This window comes from Mobula birostris, chromosome 10, assembly GCF_030028105.1.
Source record: "Mobula birostris isolate sMobBir1 chromosome 10, sMobBir1.hap1, whole genome shotgun sequence".
NCBI classification, from domain to species: Eukaryota; Metazoa; Chordata; class Chondrichthyes; order Myliobatiformes; family Myliobatidae; genus Mobula; species Mobula birostris.
This window is the reverse complement of record NC_092379.1, coordinates 65,131,779-65,155,272: the sequence shown is the minus strand read 5'-3', so window position 1 is coordinate 65,155,272 and position 23,494 is coordinate 65,131,779. Positions and strand designations below refer to the sequence as shown.

The 23,494-nt window shown below is 41.8% G+C and overlaps 1 protein-coding gene across 6 annotated transcripts in view; it reads right to left on the bottom strand.

The window, feature by feature from the left end:
- LOC140204075 (sodium- and chloride-dependent neutral and basic amino acid transporter B(0+)-like) overlaps positions 1 to 23,494 on the bottom strand; it is a 120,273-nt gene that overhangs the window by 16,076 nt on the left and 80,703 nt on the right. For 2 of the 6 annotated variants that reach the window (XM_072270372.1, XM_072270376.1), the window contains 4 exons: positions 20,910 to 21,009; positions 18,922 to 19,031; positions 18,649 to 18,819; positions 5,482 to 16,384 (listed from right to left, as the gene is read on the bottom strand). In XM_072270372.1, coding sequence (XP_072126473.1) covers positions 16,298 to 16,384; positions 18,649 to 18,819; positions 18,922 to 19,031; positions 20,910 to 21,009 — 468 coding nt within the window. In that variant the 3' untranslated portion in view covers positions 5,482 to 16,297. Of the gene's footprint in view, positions 1 to 5,481; positions 16,385 to 18,648; positions 18,820 to 18,921; positions 19,032 to 20,909; positions 21,010 to 23,494 lie in introns of those variants that run through there. The other 4 variants (XR_011887515.1, XM_072270374.1, XM_072270375.1 and 1 more) reach the window with 4 other exon arrangements.

Here is a 23,494-nt window from a genome sequence, read left to right as displayed (position 1 = left end):
CTCAGTTCCTCCATCTCACTGGACCCTCTGTCCCCTACTATTTCTGGAAGATTATTTATGTCCTCCTTAGTGAAGACAGAACCAAAGTAATTATTCATTTGGTCTGCCACGTCCTTGCTCCCCATAATCAATTCACCTGTTTCTGCCTGCAGGGGACCTACATTTGTCTTTACCAGTCTTTTCCTTTTTACATATCTATAAAAGCTTTTACAGTCCGTTTTTATGTTGCCTGCCAGTTTTCTCTCATAATCTTTTTTCCCCTTCCTAATTAAGCCCTTTGTCCTCCTCTGCTGAACTCTGAATTTCTCCCAGTCCTCAGGTGAGCCACTTTCTCTGGCTAATTTGTATGCTGCTTCTTTGGAATTGATACTATCCCTAATTTCTCTTGTCAGCCACGGGTGCACTACCTTCCTTGATTTATTCTTTTGCCAATCTGGGATGAACATTTGTTGCAGTTCATCCATGCAACCTTTAAATGCTTGCCATTGCATATCTACCGTCAATCCTTTAAGTGTCATTTGCCAGTCTATCTTAGCTAATTCACGTCTCATACCTTCAAAGTTACCCCTCTTTAAGTTCAGAACCTTTGTTTCTGAATTAACTCTGTCACTCTCCATCTTAATGAAGAATTCCACCATATTATGGTCACTCTTACCCAAGGGGCCTCTCACGACAAGATTGCTAATTAACCCTTCCTCATTGCTCAAAACCCAGTCCAGAATAGCCTGCTCTCTAGTCGGTTCCTCGACATGTTGGTTCAAAAAACCATCCCGCATACATTCCGAAAAATCCTCTTCCTCAGCAGCTTTACCAATTTGGTATAGCACATTGCCCCCAGTATGTCTCTACCACTCACATAATGGTAGAATCTGCAAGCAGTTGAAGAGAATGTAAGACAAATAAGAAGTGCAGAGAAGGTTTACGAGGATGTTGCCAGGACTTGAGGAACTCAGTTACAGAAAAAGGTTGAAAAGGTTAGGACTTTATTCCCTGGAGCATAGAAGAATGAAGGGAGATTTGATAGAGGTATATAAAATTAGGATGGGTATAGATAGAGTGAATGCAAGCAGGCTTTTTCCACTGAGGCAAGGGGAGAAAAAAACCGGAGGACATGGGTTAAGGGTGAGGGGGGAAAAGTTTAAAGGGAACATTGGGGGGGGGCTTCTTCACGCAGAGAGTGGTGGGAGTATGGAATGAGCTGCCAGACGAGGTGGTAAATGCAGGTTCTTTTTTAACATTTAAGAATAAATTGGACAGATACATGGATGGGAGGTGTATGGAGGGATATGGTCCGTGTGCAGGTCAGTGGGACTAGGCAGAAAATGGTTCGGCACAGCCAAGAAGGGCCAAAGGGCCTGTTTCTGTGCTGTAGTTTCTATGGTTTTTTCTATGGTAATGACCTGCCTGATCAGAATGGGATTAATGTAAGATTAGTGTAAAATAGGTGTTGGATGATCTGATGTGTCTGTTTCTATGTTGCACCTCTTGATGAATCCGTTCAGTAAAATGATAGGCTGACAGATATTCTGTGACACTCCTTCTACAAAACATTTTGGTTTCTTTATTTTTGTATATGAACCTTTTACCTTTTAACCAATAACACACATCTGTGAGACTAAATAGTGTCTAACTGGTTAATATGGTTTTGTTAGGTTTTTTTTCAGTCTTGGTCTGTCCTGTGTTTTGTGATATCACACCAGAGGAAATATTGTATCATTTCTTAATGCATGCATTACTAAATGACAATAAAAGAGGACTTACATGTCTTCATAATCTATTCTAGTACTGAGAGATCTGCATTGTCACTGAACTCTCTTAACAAGCTTTTACTGTTGTACTGTTGGAAGTATCCTGACTGGTTGCATCATGATTTTCTATGCAGAAACATTAGAAGCAGCATGATAGTGTAGTGGTGAGCACAACATTTTACCATTCCAGTGACCAGGGTTCAGTTCCCATCGCTGTCAGTAAGGAGATTGTGCTTTTTCCCTGTGACTGCGTGGGATTCTTCTAGGTGCTCCGGTTTCCTCCCATGTTCCAAAGATGGACTGGTTCGTAGATTAATTGTAGATTGTCCCGTGATTAGGTTAGGATTAATTTGGGAGATTTGTTGGACAGTGTGGCTTGAAGGGCTGGAAGGACGTATTCTGCTTTGAATCTCAACAAATTTAAGGAAAGGTACAGAGTAGTAATAGTCTCAGCCCCTTCCATCATGAGCACATCTCTCACCCCCATCTGAGTTGCTGCCTCATCTACCAACAAAGATCCCCAGCAATCAGGCTATGCCGTCTTCTTGCAGCTACCATTAGTACAGAAGTATGAAGTCCCACATCATCTGGTCCAGGAAAACCTATTTCCCTTCAGTCATTCAGCTCTTAACCAAACCCTAATTACTACCTCAGTATAGTGACACTATGGCTATTTTGTACCAAAAGGGCTTTGTTTTATTGTGTTCTTTCATGCATAATTTATGTTTCTCTTATGAATGTTATGTCTCTGAAGCTACGTCCCTGTGATACCGTTGTAAGTAAAGCTTTATTTTATTGCACCTGTTCACACAAGTACTTGTGCAAATGACAATAAACTTGAGTTTAATTTTTCTCAAAGGGAGCTGACCTCAAAATTACACCACCACTGGAAGTCAATGCAGGAACATCTTGCTCCATCAATGGCAGAAAAGGATCTATCGCCAGGCAGGGAGCACCCTCACATTTAGTAACAATAGCATAAATATGTTCTTAAGGGAAGTGGAAAATTGGAGGGAGGGACTTTCTCCAACAGATACTGAAATGATGTGAAAGTAACAATATGCCAGACAAAACAACATCTACACCGAGGCACTATGGATCAAAGCTTAGGTCAGAAGAAATTCAGTGACGGCATTGATTTGGACAAGTTTAGCTGAGTTATCTGTAAGTCTCATGACAGCTATTCACCCATTCTGGCCCACCTCCCAGGACATAGACACCCAGCTCTACTCCCCAGGTCAGTCATCCCCTATGCTGCTCACATGTTCACTTTGACTCTGGTGATCACATTTCATTGTACACGCGTGTGCACACACACATATACACACACACATGCATACATATACATGCACACAAAACACAACTCACATGTATATAGACACACATACACAGAAATACATACATGCACACACACACACGTACAAACATATGCAGGCACACACATAGAAACACAACACACACAAACACATGCAGACACCCACACACAAACAGAAACAACATACACAGGCACACACAAACACATACAAAACAGAACTCACATATATACAGACACACAAATACGTACAAACACATACAGACACACACATAAACATGGCACACACATATACACAAACATATACAGACACAAACACACACAAACAGAAACACAGGCACACACGCACACACACATACATATACACACACACGCACATACAAACACACGCACACGACACACACAAACACATACAAAATTACACACACACATTCATCTACTGCTGATACATCCAGGCAACCTTTCTATATACACACACAATGAGACATATTCAGATATCTCTGCTGGATCCACACCCACAGGCTCCTCTTGGTCCTAGAAGCAAAGGAACATCTTCAGGCAATTATGGCCTGTCACTACCTCTTACTAATGTTTTCATCCTGAAGTTGCCCTTCAGCATTTGTTCAGCACAGTTGCCATCATACACTACCTCCAACATGTTGACACATCAGCTGAAACTCTAGTATTTTCTATGGGCCACACAAAGGGCTGCAGACCTGTAGTCAGAATCTGCAGTATTCTGTTTTGGCAACAAGAGCTTGTGTTCCCTCTGATGCTGACCCTGCTGAAGTCATTCAGCCAATCAGCCCTTCGGACCTTGCAGTTCCACTTCAGGTTATTGAAATCCTGAGTTGGTTAGGATTGTTTTTTATGAATATCTACTGCCTCCTGCATGCAAGGGACCAGCCTTTCAATTGCCATTTGGGAGGGATGAAGTGTCTCTTCAACTGGTTATCTTTAATTTCACTTTGAAAGTTGATCGTAAGCTGGATTCTTGAATTGCTGCAGATTTTTTTTCACAAAAGTGCTCCAACAGTGCTGTTGTGCAGGAAATTCCCAAAGTTAAACCCAAGTCGAGTTTATTATGATTTGCACAAATTTGATGTTTCTTCAGGTGCAGTGAAAAGCCTATTTATACCAGCATCACAGGCACATTGTATCAGAGACAACATTCACAAGAAAAACATCAATGTAAATTATAAAGTCATAAAATATAATTAGAAAATAATGTCCATTGTGGTGTAAAATGGTAATCGTCGTCATTATGTACTAGGTAATCATGGTCTATGACTGTGATTGCTCTTGGAAAATTTTCTACAAAGTGGTTTGGCATTCCCTTCTTCTGGGCAGTATCTTTACAAGACTGGTGACCTTGGCCATTATTAAAACACTTCAGTTATTGTCTGTTTGGCATCAGTGCTTGCATAACCACGACTTGTGATATACACCAGCTGCACATATGACCATCCACTACCTGCTTCCGTGGCCTTACATGACCCTGATCAGTGACCTACAGGCTAGCGGGGTGAAAAGCCATTTTACACCTTCTTTGGTTGAGATGTATCTCTACCCTGCCACCCAAAAAGTGGCCATAGCATTACTGTACTGAAGTAGTGATTATCATTGTGCGAATAGTCAAAAAGGGAAGTCATTGTTATTGAACCTGGTGGTATGGAGCTTCAGGTTTCTCTAATTCTGTCTGATGGTAGCTATGAAAAGAATAACATGACCTGGATTGTGGGGAATCTTTGAAGATAATCCAGAATTTAGGCACAGTGATGAAGGGAGTTTGATATATTGCCAAGAATTCTTTAATTTACTTCTGCTCTGAAGGCAAAGTTGGGATGATTATGATCACAACACGTTAAGTCTGTCATACAGAGTAGTCACATACAGAGAAGTTGAAACAGAATGCTAACATCAGAAATTCTGTGTGTGGATTTAATGGGGAGGAAGTAGAATTGACTTCTACCTTCATATTGTTCTGTGAAACATTCTGGCAGTAAGGACTACATTTTGTCTAATGCTTTGTACAAGTTAGTGAAAGTTCAGTGTTTGCGAGAATCACAAAGTAATTCAAGAACCACACCAGCAGGAAATCTGCTTGGATCTATTGCAGTTATGAACAAGTTGCAGCAATTGTGCAGCATCAGTGATGTGCTAATTCACATGATCAGAGGTTGTTGCACATAGTATGTTAGTTAATGGCTTGGTTTACGGCAATGGTCTAAGTCTCTGAGCTTGTTTACCAGGAGGGAGATACTTAGTACCTGTTTGGTTTGGAGTAAGAACATCAGGAATGATGGGATGTTTGAAGTGTTGTATTACATGGGCCCTTTGTGGGAAAGATGAAAAGTAAAGTAGTGGGTGACTAGTCACAATGCCGTTGCCGATTAACTAGACTCTGACAACTTGCTTCAATCACACTTTATTTAATTGTGCACAAAGAGAACAGTCTGGTTCCTGTTACCAAACTCTTCTGAAATTTGAACAAAGAAATGCCATTTTGAAACAGAAAATGACTAGCTGGATAACAGATATTTATCTAATAGAAATATTATGCACTTCTGAATCCCATCATTTTCAGTACCAATCACAATACATACTACAAGTGTTAATAACCAGTTAAATCAATGTGTTAAATACCAAACAAACTCAAGAATTAGTAAAACAATCCTTCATTTGCATCTTTATCCTGCGTTGGTGTGCCCGGTGACCTTGGTTCCCAAGCTTGAACAGAAAGGCTGTATAAACAAGGGTTTAGCCTGGGTGCCTGGGCATTGTTTCTGTCAGCTTATCATCTTGACTGTGCCTTACTGAACTTCAACACATAGAAGAAGCTGTACAACATATCTACTCCCTGTTTTGTTAGCATAACATTTAAACCCAATGCTTTGCTGCAACTTCAACAATTTCCCCATTTTGTCCTGTAAAAGCCAACACAAATCTTAATTTCTGAATTTAAATCTGAATTTCAATAGCACAGAGCCCCTGAAATTCCTTACTGACCCCATTTAGAGAGGTTGACTGTTGGATCATAATGAAGACAACGGTTCTTCACACCATCACTTCACAGAGCAATCTCAGGCAAGAAGTTAGAATGAATTACAGCTAGCAGAAATAGGGCCCTCATTGTCTACTGCACAATGCAGCTATCCCAACCTCCCAGATGGATGTACCAACCTTCCTGAAAGGGGTAAAAGCAGATATCATAGGTGTAAAGAGACTTGGGAATCCTTGTGCACAATTCCCTAAAGGTTAAGTTGCAGGTAAGGAAGGCAAATGCTATATTAACATTAATGTTGAGAAGACTAGAATATAATAGCAGAGATGTAATGCTAGGAATTAATGATCCTGGAACTGAAAGGGTTAAGGTATGAGGAGCATTTGATTACTCTTGGTCAGTACTCACTGGAGTATAGAAGAATGAGGAGGTATCTCATTGAAATATACCGAATATTGAAAGGCCTACATAGAGTGGATGTGGAGAGGATGTTTCCTGTAGAGAAGGAGTCTAGGACCAGAGGGCACAGCCTCAGAATAGAGGGACGTCCCTTTAGAATAGAGATGAGGAGGAGTTTCCTTAGCCAGGGGGTGATGAGCCTGTGGAATTCACTGTGAAGGCCAAATCTTTTGATATATTTAAAGTGAAGGTTGATAGGTTCTTAATTAGTAAGGGCATCAAAGGTTACTGGGAGAAGACAGGAAAATGAGGTTGAGAGAGACAATACATTACCCATGATAGCCATAACCATAGCATTCCAGCAGTGCATCTCTGAATGCACATGGTGTCAAACCATGAAGTGAATGGGCTACAGCAGCAGCAGACCACAAACAGACAACCAGTGGCCACTTTATTAAGTACAGAGTGGATCTAATAAACTGACCACTGAGTGTATATGGATAGCAATACTTGAATTGGACTTTCACACTCGGCTTCAAGGCAATTTTTCTATCAGTAGGATCTCCCCATTAGATTTTGAAGAGATCTTGAAGGCTGTAAAAAGTCTGGGATATGAGAAGGTTTTGAGAAAGTAAAAGGGAATCAGTACACAGCAAGGTTTTGTGAACCTAGTGTGAGTACATACTGGGAGAAGCTCATGGATGGACACGATTGATACTAGATACAGTTGGAGAATGTTTCCCTATTAGCTGTGTTTCTAAATTACAAACCAAGGTCAAAGGTCACAAGAAATAAGGTATATGCTGGCCACTAGGGGATAAAGAAGAACTTTGGTAAAGTTTATGTTACATTTTTGAAGAGATCCTGACAGGTGTGCAAAGGGGTCATTACTTTGTCTAAGTGGGTTGCAATTAGTGATAAGAGTTGGAGAGAGAGAAAAAGTTGGGGGAGAGACTGGAAAAGCTCTCAAGTACAGTGCCTCTTTTGCTTGCGGATGCCTTTTGCTGTTGAATCAGAAAAGAACCAGAAATGAATTTGAAAATATTCTAGCTACGCCCACTCTTGTATCTCTAACGTGTGCACTGCCACATCCCCATGTTTTTTGATGTAAAACAAAGAACTGTAAAAACCATATATTAAGAAGAGCATTATCGAACTTGTAAACTATGCTTCAAAACAGAAATAACACCAGTCACAAGTAGGTCACGCGAGCCAAATGCAAACAGTACAAAGCAGGTTGACAAGGCAACATGCACAAAACGCTGGAAGAACTCAGCAGGTCAGACAGCATCTATGGAAATGAATATAGTCAACGTTTCGAGCTGAGACACTTCTTCAGCAATGATAATGTTGTGAAACACTCACAATTCTACTTAACCCTTCGCATCCCACACAAGTAACAGTACACTTTTCTATTTACAACCTATTTAAAATCACACTTATTAAGACAGGTGTACCCATCGCTAGGATTAATCTGGAATACTTCAGAAACACTATGCATGCATTCATTAACATCATTGTCTGTGAGACACTGTGTATCTTATGCCAATTTACAGTGCACTGGAAACATTTTATTAAAGTTTCTGTTAGATTAGTTCAGGGTACATTTAAATCAACAGCTCACTCATCCTCAGCTCCTGGTACCAGTTTATTTTTTTGAACACAGAGGTAGACCAATTGCCCTTTGCCCACCCTCTCTGTGTCTTTTCCTTCTCTAAATCTATATCACTTTCAGTGCTCTTTTACAGGACTCATCTAAATGTTTCTGCACTTCACCCTTCCAGTGAAGATGTGCAAACCATCCACAGGTTTCTCACATTTGCTTTTTCTGTCAATGCTTCTGTAAACATTCCATTCCACCCACTTCTCAAGATGCCAGCATAGTCCCCTTAGGGCAGACATCCCACCTCTCCTGGAAGTTCCGGGAGTCCCCCGTATATCAATAGCGGCTCGCTGATGCCCGCAAATTATATACAATATCCAGGAAATCGATTTTTTTGAGAGGGAGAGGGAGAGCGAGCATCCTGATTGGTCTCTCTTCATGCTAAGTAGACGTATCAGTTTTCTCTGTGAGTGGGCTTTACAGTCGACCTCAAAAATAATGGCAGTGTTGCTCGTTGCACTGTTTGCAACAGTGACTTTTCTATTAAAAGATAAAAGATATGTAAAATATAAAAGATATGTTGAGGTGAATTTAACAGGTGTCATTCATTCATTAGCGTAGCTAACATTATTTAAACTAGCTGGCTAACTGCTAAGGAGCTACTCTATTGATGTCCTACATAATGAGGCCAAACTCCCTGTAGACTTGCTTAAAGTTGTAATGGAATAAACATGATAATATAATTTAAGTACATATTTTAATGTCACATTTTCTGCATATACGCAACTTGGTTTACAGATTAGACAAAATCACTGAACAAAGTATTACATACACCCTTGGAGGTCAATGAGGGTGGGGGTGATATGCGGTTGCGGGGGGGCGGGGGTGCTATCTCCCTGAAATGAGTTCTTGCAAGGTAGGATGTCTGTCTTAGGGTCCAGGACAGGCAATTCTTAATCCAGCATTCACACTTTGTAACTGGGTTTCTTACTCACACTCACACAGAAAAGGGAAAAAAATGCTCGTGTCCTCTCCAATTCTTCTTGTTATATCCTTCTTTTCTTGTTTTTTCTTTGTGGGACTCAAACCGCAGGTGAACTCGTAGGACTTGGACCCAGCTTGAGCTGTCTTCTTTTATGTGTACTTGTGAGAGCAATACTTGGCACAAGAAATCTATTTGTCAGCATCTTTATTTCCATAAACACCTCATTTGTTCCTACCTGCCTATACATCTCTTTTTTTTCTTAACTAGGGCCTCAATATCTCTTGAAAACCAAGGTTCACTAAACCTGTTATATTCATCTTTTATTCTGACTTGACATACAAGGCTTATACTCTCAGAATTTCATTTTTGAAGGATTCCCTTTTACTAAGTACATCTTTGCCAGAAACCAGCCTGGCCCAATCCATACTTGCCAGATCGTTTCTGATACCATCAGAATTGGCCTTTCTCCAATTTAGACTATCAAGCCATGGACCAGACCCATCTTTTGCATATTTACTTTGAAACTAATGGCACAAGCTTTCGTCACCAGCCCGCCTCATTCTTGAATACCACACAATCTCTCACTAGGTATTCTACGTACTCATTACGGAAACTTTCCTGAACACATTTGGCAAACTCTGTCCTATCTAGTCCTTTTACAGTATGGGAGTCCCACTCAGTATGTGGAAAGTTAAAATCACCTACTGTAAAGACAAGAACAACTGAGATGTCCTCCATCTTCAAAGAAAGAGACTTCCCTTCCTCTACCATCAATGCTGCCCTCACCTGCGTCTCTTCCATTTCACACACATCTGGCCTCACCCCCATCCACCTGCTGTCACACCAGGCCCCAATAACCTCTGCATCCAGCACATAATTATCCATAAATCCCACCACCATGCACATCTTTCACTCCCCCTCACCACTTTCTACTTTCTGTAGGGATCATTCCCTCAGACTCCCTTGTCCACTTGTCCCTTCGCATTGATCTCCCTCTTGGTACTAATCCACACGCAGGTTGGAGGAGCAACACCTTGTACTCCATCTGGGTAGCCTCCAATCTGCTAGCATTAACATCAATTTCTCAAATTTCTAGTCATTGTCCCCGTTCCTCCTCTCCTTCAACATACCCCATTCCTGTTGCCCTCTCTCGCCATATCTCCTTACCCACCCATCACTTCCCTCTGATGCCCTTCTCCCTTCCCTTTCTTCTATGGCCTTCTGTCCTTTCCTGTAAGATTCCCCCCTTCTCCAGCCCTTTATCTCGTTCACCAATCAACTCACCAGTTTTTTTCTTCATTCCCTCCCCCTCTCCATGTTTCACTTATCACCTGCCACCTTGTACTTCTTCCTCCCCTCCCTCCACATTCTTATTCTAACTTCTTCCTTTCCATTCCCGATGAAGGGTTTTGACCCGAAACGTTATCTGTTTACTTTTTTCCGTGGATGCTGCCTGGCCTGCTGAGTTCCTCCTGCATTTAGCTAGCCATCTGGACACAAGCTGGGGTCTGATCAACCCCGGCTGGGTTACCTGGAGGAGGTTGTATGATGTTGAAAGACCCGAAACACCTGATCATCACTGAAGATGAGTCCAGAAGCATCAATAGATGTATGTACACAGCTTACACCCTGAGTTCATCAGTGACAACCAGGAAAGACTGGGTGACAACCGCGAAGAGTGGTGACGACTTGAGAGTCAGTGACAGCCCGGAGAGACGTCAACCAGGGCAGAATGGGCGGGCAACCCAATCTGTGTCCTCCACAAAAGGACCCCCACAAAAGCTACAGTGAATCTAAGGGAAAGATACCCCCAGGGTGCCCGAGAGGGGGGTAGGATGAGCACCCCAGTCGGATGGACACAATGACATCAGACCCAGGCAATGAACAAACGACAATGAGGAAGCAGTGTGCATGTGGCAAAATCTGCAAGAACGATCGCGGCTTGAAGATCCACCAAGCGAGGATGAAGTGTTTGGCGGGAGCAGCAGCAGCACAACGCGCAGGTGTCCAACCTAGTGAGACGAAGGAGGGGCCAGGCCCGGAGTCACCCCATAGTGCCCGGAACCTCCAAGTGTTGCAAACTAATCCCTCAAACATGAAGTCTAACAGGAGGCAGATCAAATGGCCTGCAGCTACCATGACTTCACTGTGGAAGCAGTTTGATGAAGATGTTAACCAAATTCTGGAGGCAACAGCGAAGGGAGGGGTTGATAGGAAGCTGCAAGGCGAGGTGTCTCCCAGTGGAGGTTGGTTGTAGGGGATCCGTAGCCCATTCTTTAGTTAGAGACTTCAGCATTTTGGGCATCGAGGGACAGAGGAAGAGGAGAGCCATCCGCAGTACCACCGATGCAGCAGAGAGGGCCTCAAGATGGCTGTGGCTCAAAAGAGGGGAGCCATGGAGTCATAAGTAGCTAGGCATCTGGACACCAGCTGGGGTCTGATCTGCCCCGGCTGGGTCACCTGGAGGAGCTTGTATGATGTTGAAAGACCCGAAACACCCGATGATTCCAGGAACATCACTGAAGATGTGTCCAGAAGCATCAATAGATGTATGTACACAGCTGTGTGTGTTGCTCTGGATTAACAGCTTCTGCAGGTTTTTCCAGTTTACTATAACAACCTTATGTTTCTCAGAACAGTCTGCTATCTCTCTACAAACCTGTTCTTCTATATTGCTCAGATTGCTGAGTAAACCGTAATACAGTCCCATTAACATGGTCATACCTTTCTTTATTTCTCAATTCCACCCATAATGCCTCACTAGACATATTCTCCAGTCTGTCCTGATCGAGCACTGCCGTGACATTTTCCCTGACTAGCAACACTACCCTCCTCCTTTAATCACTTCTGCTCTGTCACATCTAAAACAATGAAACCCCAGAATATTGAACTGTAAGTCTTGGCCCTCCTGTAACCGAGTCTACAACATCATAATTCCATGTGTTGATCCATGCCCTGAGCTCTTCTGTCTTTCCTATGAAATTTGTTGCATTGAAATGTATGCAGCTCAGGACATTAGCTGCACCATGCTCGACCTTTTTTATTCCTGACTTTGCCTGAGATCTTAACAACAGCTCCCTCCACAACCTCTCCACTAACAGTTCAGGCATTCTAGTTCCCATCCCCCTGCAATTCTAGTTTAAACTTCACATTCCCTGAAGGAGAGCCTAATAATCCAAAAATATGACACCCTCTCTCCTACACCAACTCCTTGGCCACGTGTTAAACAGTATAATCTTCCTGTTCCAGCCTCACTAGCACATGGCATGGGTAACAATCCTGAGATCACAACTCTGGAGGTTCTGCCCTTTAAATGAGCACTTAATTCCCTGAACACACTTTGCAGGACCTCATCACTCTTCCTACTTATGTCACTGATACCTACACAGACCACAGCCTCTGGCTGTGCACCCTCCCACTTATGATTGCTGATAACTCGATCTGAGATGTCTCAGACTCTGGCACCCGGAAGGCAAAATACCATCCAAGAATCTCGTTCTCATCCACAGAACCTCTTTTCTGTTCCCCAAACTAATGAATTCCCTATCACCACAGCTCACTTCTTCTCCCCCTCATCCTGTCTGAGTCACAGAGTCAGACTCAGTGCCAGAGACCTGACCACTGTGATTTTCCTCTGCTAGGTCATCCTCCCAGAGTATCCCTGTTGTTCAGAGGGATGGCCATAGTGGTACTCAGCACTGGCTGTTTAATCCCTTTCCCCTTCCTGGATATCACCCAGTTTCCTGTGTCCTACACCTTGGGTGTATCTACCTCTCTCAATGTCTCATCTGTCACCCCCTCAGCCTCCTGAATGATCCAGAGTTCATCCAGCTCCAGCTCCAACTCCTAAAGCTGGAGTGTTAGAAACTACAGCTGGATACACTTCTTGCAGGTCAATTCGACAGGGACACTGGAGGTCTCCCTGCCTTCTCACATCCTGCAAGAGAAGCATACAGCTCTCCCACCTGGCATCTCTACTGTTCTAACTGAGCAAATATAAAGAAAGAAAAACAATAAACTCCAGCTTAAAGATACTTTTCCATGACTGTGAAAGTTGGATTCTTTTTTGGGAGGAGGGTAGGGTGATCCAATTCTGTGGTCTATATAAGCAATGATAAACTAGAATCACTGTGGTGAAGGTAGAGCAATGGATGTGGTGTATATGGATCTTAGTACGATTTTGATAAAGTTCCCCATGGTAAGCTCATTTAGAAAATCAGGAAGCATGGGATCCAGTGAAACTTGGCTATGTGGATTCAGAATTGGTTTGCCCACAGAAGGCAAAGGGTGGCAGTAGATGGAGCATATTCTGTCTTGAGGTCCATGACCAGTGGTGTTCCACAGAGATCTGTTCTGGGACCTCTGCTCTTTGTGGTTTTTATAAATGAATTTGATGAGGAAGTGCAATGGTGGTGTCATGGTCCAGATCAGGGTCCCTTTAAATTTACTTGTGTTACGATCCAGATCATAGAGTCCTTGTTTCCACTTGGCTCCCTGTTTTCCCGTGGCCCTTGGGCTTGGTGATTGGAGACAATTTACTCTCGGCTGAACCAGCAGTTTATAGTCTCCAGCTTTCAGCCATTCGACGCGAGATCGTTTGCAAAGTCACCAAAGGTACTGCGAGCCAATGTCATCTGGCCGGAGCAAGTCTAGTCTCTGCCCGAAGCGAGTGCCAGTAAATCGTCTTTCCTCACCGGAGCAACCCTGTCAAGTTACCTCGCCGAGGCAGGTCCGTCAGTTAACCCGCCGGAGGGAATCAAGTGCTGCTGTCTACTGTTCCTGGGCCGAGTCTAGAGCTTGCCACTACCCGGAGGCTCCAAGTACCAAGTCCTGGCTCCAGAGGCTCCAAGTACCAAGTCCTGGCTCGGGCGGCATCCAAGTCTCAAGTCCTGGCCCTGGCGGTCCATGATTCCGAGTCCTAGCCCAGACCCTTAGTCCCAGCCTAGTCCAAGGCCTGAGTCCTTGTCCAGTACACTATTCCTGCTTTTGCTTTGCTCTCCTTGCATCGAGCAATAAACTCAATTGAGTTAACCTCACAAGATGTGTCTTGCATTTGGGTCCACTCTTGCTCCCAACGCCCCCCATTGTGACAGAACGTTCTTGCCAAACATGGACCCAGCAGACACAAACACTGTATTTCCAAATTCTCGTCAGCCTGAAGGTCAAGTTGCTGTTGTTCTTTTTTGGTATTGGGTTGACATAAATCCATTTGCTGTAGTCCAAATAGGAACCAATGAAATGAGCAAAACAGGGAAAAGGTTTCTGTAGAGAAAATTGGCAAAGCTAGGGAACAAGATAGAATGCAGCTTCATATTCTTATTGTCAAAATAGTTGTACAGTTATCTTTCATTGGTCCATTATGATTTGTAGTTACTTTAACTTGCACTGTTCTGTGATTGTTCCCTTGGTAATCACCTAGACCTTGCAAGTCTGTCTTTCAGGTAGCAGGGTGCCCAAAAATGTATAATGTATTACAAGTGTAATCTTACTAACAACTTACATAGCTGCAAAGTAACATCCTGACTTCTATATTCAGTGCCCTGGCTGATGAAGGCCAGCATGCTAAATGGCCTTTTTCAAAACCCTGTCCATCTGTGATGCTGCTTTCAACCAGCTATGCACTTGTACTCCTCAGTCCCTCTGTTCCATTACACTCCCCAGTGCCCTGCAATTCACAGTATAAGTCCTACACTGGTTTGTGTTTTCAGAACGATACCTCACATTTATCTGTATTGAAATCCATTTACCACTCCTCAGCCCACTTCCCTAACTGATCAAGATATCCTTGTAATTTACAATAACCTTCTTCACTATAAACATAAATTTCCATTTTCATTTCATCCATAAACTTACTGATCAAGATTTGTGCATTTGCATCCAAATCATTCATGTAAATAATGAACAAGAGGGAGTTCCAACACTGACAGCTGCCACACGCCACCAGTCACCAGTCTCCACTGGAAGAAACAACCTTCAGACACCAGCCTCTACTTCCTACCTCCAAGTCAATTTTGAATCCATTTAACTATCTCTCCAAAAATTCCTTGAGACCTACCCTTCTGCACCAGCCAAAGGCCATGCTGAAGTCCAAATAGGTTCATCAAGCAAGACCTTGCACACACAAAGCCAAGCTGACTCCTCCTTTTCAGATCCTGAATGCAGATGGTATGCACATGACTTTCAATGCAATAACTTTGATGGACCTAAATGGGCCCAGTCTGATTTCTAAATCAAGACATAAATGAAAATAATCAACCAAAAATTCCAGCAAGGAGGAGCTTCGGTGCCTTGAGGACTCTGGTGTCCCCTGGTGATCAGACCGAAGCATGACAGATTGAAAGAGCACAGTAAAATTTAGAAGGATGGCTTCCCGGGAGTGTAAAAGAATGAGGGGAGAATTGATAAGAGATATACAAAATTCTGAGGGATATACATAGGGTAAATGCAAGCAAGCTTTTTCCACTGGGATGGGTGAAATTAGAACTACAGGTCATAGTTTAAGGTTGAAAGGTGAAATATTTATGAGGAACTGAAGGGCAACATCTTCACCGAGTGTAGTGAGAGTTTGGAATTGGCTGCCATTGGATGGTGGATGCAGGTTTGATTTCAACTTTTAAGAGAAATTTGGGTAAATACATGGATGGGAAGGGTATGGAGGGCTGTGGTCCATGTGCAGGCTTACGGAACTAGGCCAGATGGGCTGAAGGGCCTTTTTTTTTGTTGTAGTGATCTATGGGGAAATGGAAGCTGTCCCAATAATAATCAATGATACAACAACAGTACTAAGAAATGACACTGGTCCTGAAGAACAGAAAGTAGAATTGTCTCAGATGAGTTGAAGGGACACATCACATGTAATGCTATCAATGTTAGTGTTATGATAAACTGTTGGACTCTTTCAACTTTACCATACTCTGTGTCTAATTCAAGAAAACCCAGCAATTGATGGGATCCACTTATTAACCCCAAGAGTTATATGGGGTAAAAATAGTGTCATGGTGAATCTAATTCTGTAATTACCCCTGTACTCAGATGACTATGTGTGTTCCAGTGAGCTGCAAGCTGTTCCAAATAACTTTGGAATAACTCAAATTAATGGAATTAATTAATTACTGAAAGGATTGAAATTACAGTGAGATATCAGAACAGCTATAGATCTTTATGGCCATGATCTACACATCTTTTCTGAACAGCAGATACGTCAGTAGAGGTAAGAATTTGTACTTAGATGGTGGTTTTGGTAAGATCAGCTCTGGTTCTGTATCATTTCCTCTCCGTGCTGTTCCAAGTACGGACCCCAGTCAGGAGCTGATCTGCAAGCAGCAGAAACTTTCTGTGGAAAGAAATATTTAAGAATGTCTGTTGCATTTTTTAAACACGATACATTTTCAACGAGATAAAGTTCCTGATCAAATGTTGCCTTTATTTATTCTGACACGAATTGAGTTATATTGAATTTTCAAATGGTTAACTGATGATTATCACAGAGCTACCCACTCTAAGTTTGAATTTATAGAAACTAAAAGAATAATTAAACAGTTTACAAAAGTCATTTTACTAACCAATGAAAAGAAGCTTTTAACAGTGCCCTCATTCATGGCTTTATTACTGCTCCACTTAAATATTACTATGTTTTCTTTGGTGATTCTCTTCATCTTACTCCATGTAAACTTGAGACATTCTTTTTGGAGGGGAATGGGGGCTCTGTCTAGCTGACAGCTTCATCTCATAACTTGACAGCTCTCACAGTTTTGTGAAACCTGGACAACCTTGGTCTCCATCCTTAGTCAGACATTACGGGTTGCTTCTTCACACTTTACTCTTGCCAGAATGTAAAACAGACTTCCCTCTCACTGTTTCAAATCTTTTGAAGGCTTTGGTGATAATTTACCAAAATTCTCCGGTCTCTGGGCAGGTCCCAGTGGATTGGAAGATGGTGCATGTCATGCCCTTGTTCAAGAAAGGATGTAGGCAAAAGACAGGTAACTATACACCAGTTAATTCAACATCTGAAGTTGGGAAAGTGCTTGAAGTATCATTAAAGAAGAAATAGTGAGGCATCTGGAAAGAAATGGATTCAACAGGCAGATGCAGCATGGATTCAGCAAAGGCAGGTCCTGCTTGACAAACTTACTGTAGTCCTTTGAGGATAAGGAATGAGCGCCGTGGATAAAGGGGAACAGATGGACATTATTTACTTGGATTTACATAAAGCTTTGGATAAGGTGCCACATAAAAGACTTATCCATAAGATAAAGATGCATAAGTTGGGGAGAATGTATTAGCATGGATAGAGAATTGTTTAACCAATAGAAAGTCAGGACAAATGGGTGTTTCTCTGGTTGGCAATCAGTGGTGAGCCGGGTGCCATAGGGGTCGGTGCTGGATCCTCAACTGTTTACGATATACAAAAACAACCTAGAAGAGGGGACTGGCTGAATGTAGTGTATCTAAGCTTGCTGATGACACTATTTTGAGTGGAAAAGCAAGTTGTCCAGAGAAGAGGGAGAGTCTGCAGAGAGATATAGATAGGATAAGTGAGTGGGCAAGGATGGAGTGCAATGTTGGTAAATGCAAGGCCATCCACATTGGATGGAAAAGTGGAAGATCAGATTATATTTAAAAAGTAAAAGATTGCAGCATACTGCTATACCAAGGGACTTGGGAGTGCTTGTGCATGAATCATAGAAGGTTGGTTTGCAGGTGCAGCAGGCTGTCAAGAAGGCAAATGGAATGTTGGCCTTCATTGCTAGAGGAATTGAATTTAGGAGCAGGGAGGTTATGCTGCAAATGTAAAGGGTATGGTGAGGCTGCATTTGGAGTATTGCATGCAGTTCTGGTCTCCTTAATTCAGGAAGGATATACTGGCTTTGGAAGCAGTGCCGAGGAGGCTCACCAGGTTAATTCCAGAGATGAGGGGGTTAAACTGTGAGGTGAGATTGAGTCGCCTGGGACTGTACTCACTGGAATTTGGAAGATTGAGAGGAGATCTTATAGAAACATATAAAATTATGAATGGGATAGATAGGATAGAGGCAGAAAAGCTATTTCCACTGGTGGGTGAGACTAAAACTAGGGGAGATAGCCTCAAGATTCGTGGGAGTAAATTTAGGATGGAGATGAGGAGGAACTGCTTTTTCCACAGGAACCTATAAAATTCTCTACCCAGTGAAGCAGTGGAGACTACCTCAGTAAATTTATTTAAGATTGGACAGATTTTTGCCTAGTAGGGGAATTAAGGGTTATGGGGAAAAGGCAGGTAGGTGGAGATGAGTCCATGGCCAGATCAGCCATGATCTTATTGAATGGTGGAGCAGGCTCGATGGGCCAGATGGCCAACTCCTGCTCCTATTTTATATGTCACTATCTGAAATATTATCTGTTTCTCTCTATAAAGGTTGACCTACATTTACAGCATATTCTCTTCTTTATTACAGATGTCCAGCATCTGCACTTTTTCTAAAAACTTTTCTATGCCTAGCAATATTTCTTTTGTATATTTTTCTATTTTAATAATATTCCACCATCAATGGTACAGTGGGAGCAATGGGGAAAATTCATTAAAATTCTGTTATTTGTGGTTAACTCCTTCATTACCTGGCAAAAACTGGAGCCCTCGGCTTGAATAACTCTAATGATGGCAATAATGGGGATCCACATAATACAGAAAATTAGTATGCACCAACCAAGGACTATTGCCCATTGTGGGTACTCAACAGATCTATATGTAGGTCTGGAAAATGTTGCTAACGACCAGAATAAGATGGCCTGTAACAAAAGATGGACATAAGAAGAAAGAGATTTAATGACACCTGATCTGTAGATGGATTGTTTTTAGTTTAAATCAATAAAAGCGCAATATTTCCTTACAGCCAGCAAACCTGGAGCAATGAAAAGCCAACACACTCTCCACCACAGCCAGAAGAGCCGAGTTTTCCTCCCAATCATTGTCTCAATGTCATTAATAAACCTGTTTATCCCTGTGAACAAAAGAATAGCAGAGATGATGATGAATTTACTCCTCTGGTCTTTGATGCAGCCATTTGTACAGTTATCATGTATTAAGAACAGAAAAGGGGTCAGTAACAATATCTCAGAACGTTTTTGTAGGTTAGCTAGTAATGCTGTCATTAACCTGGTTACCAGAAATGTTATGTAGAATCCACAAAATCCAAAAGGAGCTCTTTCTGAGAAAAGCTGAAGTTTCAGATCCAAACTGAGCTGAACTGCATTCCAGGTATCAGAATATGGAAGGGTGCACAATTAATGTAATATCTAAAGTTGGAGAATAGAAAGTTATTCTAGGCAGTCAGACAAAGCTCCAAAGATGAGCCTACCTTGTAATTCCATCTTCATCATATTGTCAAGAAACAACTACAGTCTACAAATCAGTGAACTTGAATGAATCAAGGACAGTGGAAGCAGACAAACCAATTGTCTTTCTTCTTGCCATGTGCTTAAAGGAGGCTGGCATTTTGTGAAGCTGCTCTGAGACCTCCATCTTGTGAACTGTTTGAGAACTGAATATTGCTCTGGGATAATCTAATCAGAGCAATTGAATGTGGACACAAGGAGTTTCTGCTATCTTGGTACAGTATCTGAGTGGCCTAGTCTGATTCGTTTGAACCAGAGTCAAAAAACAAAGAACTATATCTTACCAGCTGTCACTTGCAGTAGAAGGGCAATAAATGGATGTTGGCTTGGACCAGAGTCAATGAGAAGGTGTTATAGGTCAGTCAGGTGACCCATAGCCAATAACATCCAAATGTAACATTTGAATTGGTAAGGAGTGAATATAAAACCAAATGCTTTAATTGCAAAAGTAAAATAACTCTCTAGAGATTGAACATCGCAGATGTGGAGTACCACACAGACATTTGGAGATTAGAGCGGGACCGTGAGAAGCGCATGGCCAGCATAGATTCCTTTTTACTGGTGTTAACTTTTCTGATCTTTGACTATTCAGGATAGTCAGGGAAACCTAATGGATGTGCACACAAGTACTTAGTGTATGAATTCAAGTGCTTGTTAGTTTAGACAATAAAGGTAATTGTTGGTAATCTCAGATTGTCCCTATGCCTCTGATCATTATTACTAAGGAGTAGATCCTGGTAACAATCATAACTGGGAGAACTGACAGGTGGCAGATGAAGGATCATGAGGATGTATCCATTGAACCTCCACCACCATTGAAAGGATCGTAGACTAATGTCACTTCTGTTCAAAAATTTTAAAAGATTAGCTTTGTCACATGTACTTCGAAACATACTGTGAAATGTGCCATCTGTGTCAAAATCAGCAAGGATTGTGCAGGGCAGCCTGCAAGTGTTGCCACATTTCTGGCAGTAATATAGCATGCCCACAACTGACTCACCCTAACCATATATCATTGGAATGCAGGAGAATACTGAAGCATCTGGAGGAAACCTATGTGATCATGGGGAAATACAAACTCTTTACAAACAGTGGAGGGAATGGAAAGCCAATCGGTGATTGCTGCCTCTGTAATAGTATTACAGTAATTGCCACGCTACCTTTCCACCCTAAAGTGTTAGCCTTTTGTTGTCATACTCATCAAAAAATAGCAGGAGCTGCTGCAAAATTTATTTAGCAGTCAATGCCATCAGTTCAGCTAGAATAAGGCATCAAGACTGAAAGATGCAAAAGGCAGAATAGCTGTGAAATAAAGTAGAAGAACTGTGACAATTACGGAGAACTTTCTTTACTGACCCCGTTTAGTTAAAAAGAACTTACTATGTCATGTAACAATTAATTTGTTTCATTCCTTCTAAAAATCCAAGTGCTAACAGTGATTAAACGATCTGACTTAGTTTTAGTGCTTTTCATGTTATGCTTACCATAAATCCAGCTGAGTGCAATGAGTTCCATCAGGGCGACTGTAACAAGAATCCATCCAGTACAGAAATAGTCAATTAAATTTAACCAGTAAACTCCAGCCTTTCATTAAATGGAGAGAGAAAATTTATATCAGAAAATCATCACACCCAGCATTCAAATAAGGCATTAATGAAAAATGAAACTGTCTAATTTTTACGGCATTTCTTCATCTTGCAAAGCGTTTCAGTCATTTATTTTTGGTGCTTCTAGCCCCCCCTTTTTGGCAAAATATCAAAAATAAGAATGAAAGGATGTTTGCTACAGCATGAGGGTGGCTTACGGTATAAAGGCAGAGCATTAAAGGAATGCAGAAAACAGTTTTACAGTTAGAGAAAGTGCAGTACAGGGAATAGTGAGGTAAACTGAAAGGTCAAGAGATGATCTTTAACTGTTGAAGAGTCTTATAACAGCAGGATAGAAGCTATCCTTGGGCCTGGTGGTGGCTGTAATTGACTTCATCTTAAAGAAGTGAAAACAGGCAAGCCGGTGGAGTTGTCGCAGAAGGTGATTACAGTTTTATAAGTTTTTATGTAGTTATGGAAACATAAAAGTTGGTCCTCAGGTTAAGGTCCTAAGGTGCAATTTTGATATTGCAGTAAAGGAACTGGTGAAAGTAGATTGGGAGCACATGCTAGCAGGTAAAATAATATCTCGTAAGCATAAGCCATTTAAAGGGTAGATATCAAGAGTTCAGGGACAGTTTCTTCCAGTCAGAGGAAAAGGAAACAATAGTAAGTTTAAGGAACATTGAATTACAAATGTTATGAAGGTAACACGGGAAACATTAGACAAGTAGAGGCAATTACAATCATCAAATCCCTCCAGGAACATAGAGTCTATAGAGGAGTATTTAAAAAGCAAAATCGGAGGAAAAAAGAAATCAAGAAATACGATTGGAAGGTATATGTAAGGCGAATCCTAAGCCATTCTTTAAGAATATCAGGGACCAGGAGGGTAACTATGGAAAGAAAGGATCCTCTTAAGGAACAAAAGAGTAACCTACAGTATGTGTGCAGTCAGGGGCTGCAAACAAGTTTACTAAATGAATACTCCTCACGTGCACTTTCCAAGGAAAAAAGAAATGAAGGAAAGTGAACTCACAGAGGGAAATGTTGAATGTCTAGACCATGCAAGTAAGATTAAAGATTAGATATTATTTATCACATGTACATCAAAATGTAAGAGTAAAGTGTTGCTTGTATCAAATCAAATCAGCATGGATTGTGCCAGTGACAGCCTTGAAGTATCACCAAACTGCCGATGCCAACATAACATACCCACAATTTACTATTCCTGACTATACGTCCTTGAAATGTTGGAGGAAACCCATATAGTTGCATGGAGAATGTACAGACAGACAGCAGTGAGAATTGAACCCCAATTGGTGATCCCTGGCACCGTAATGCAATTGCACTAACTGCTACTCAACCATAAGTGTTATGACAGCGGGTATAATTATGCCATAAATATTAAGACAGACAGTGGTGGGAACCAAACTCTGATTGGTGATTGTTAGTACTGTAAAGCAATTGCACTAACTGCTATGCAGCCAGAAGTATTATGAAGGAGGAAGTTTCAGGTGTCTTAGCAGATGGATTGCTGATGTTTTAGTTTGAGATTCTTCACCAGGACTAGAAAGAAAGAGAAAAGATAGAAACATAGAAAACCTACAGCATAATACAGGCCCTTCAGCCCACAAAGCTGTGCCGAACATGTCCTTACCTTAGAAATTACCTGGGGTTACCCATAGCCCTCTATTTTTCTGAGCTCCACGTACCTGTCCAAGAGTCTCTTAAAAGACCCAATCGTATCCGCCTCCACCATGGTCGCCAGCAGCCCATTCCACACACTCACCACTCTCTGTGTAAAAAACTTACCCCTGACATCTCCTCTGTACCTGCTTCCAAGCACCTTAAAACTGCCCTCTCGTGCTAGCCATTTCAGCCCTGGGAAAAAGCCTCTGACTATCCACACAATCAATGCCTCTCATCACCTTATACACCTCTATCAGGTCATCTCTCATCCTCTGTCACTCCAAGAAAAAAAGGCTGAGTTCACTCAACCTATTCTCATAAGGCACGCTCCCCAATCCAGGGAACATCCTTGTAAATCTCCTCTGCATCCGTTCTATGGTTTCCACATCCTTACTATAGTGAGCCAACCAAAACTGAGCACGGTACTCCAAGTGGAGTCTGACCAGGATCCTATATAGCTGCAACATTACCTCTCAGCTCCTAAACTCAATCTCACAATTGATGAAAGCCAATGCATCATATGCCTTCTTTCTTTTTTCTATTATTATTATTATTATTATTATTATTATCCAAAATTAAAATGAGTACATCAAGAAAAAAAACATTATTTTAAAGATTGAAAAAATTTTGGTGATTAAAAAAAAACCCTACTAAGCAAGAAAAAGTATGCCTTCTTAACCACACAGTTAACCTGCACAGCAGCTTTGAGTGTCCTATGGACTCGGACCCCAAGATCCCTCTGATCCTCAACACTGCCAAGAGTCTTACCATTAATACTATATTCTGCCATC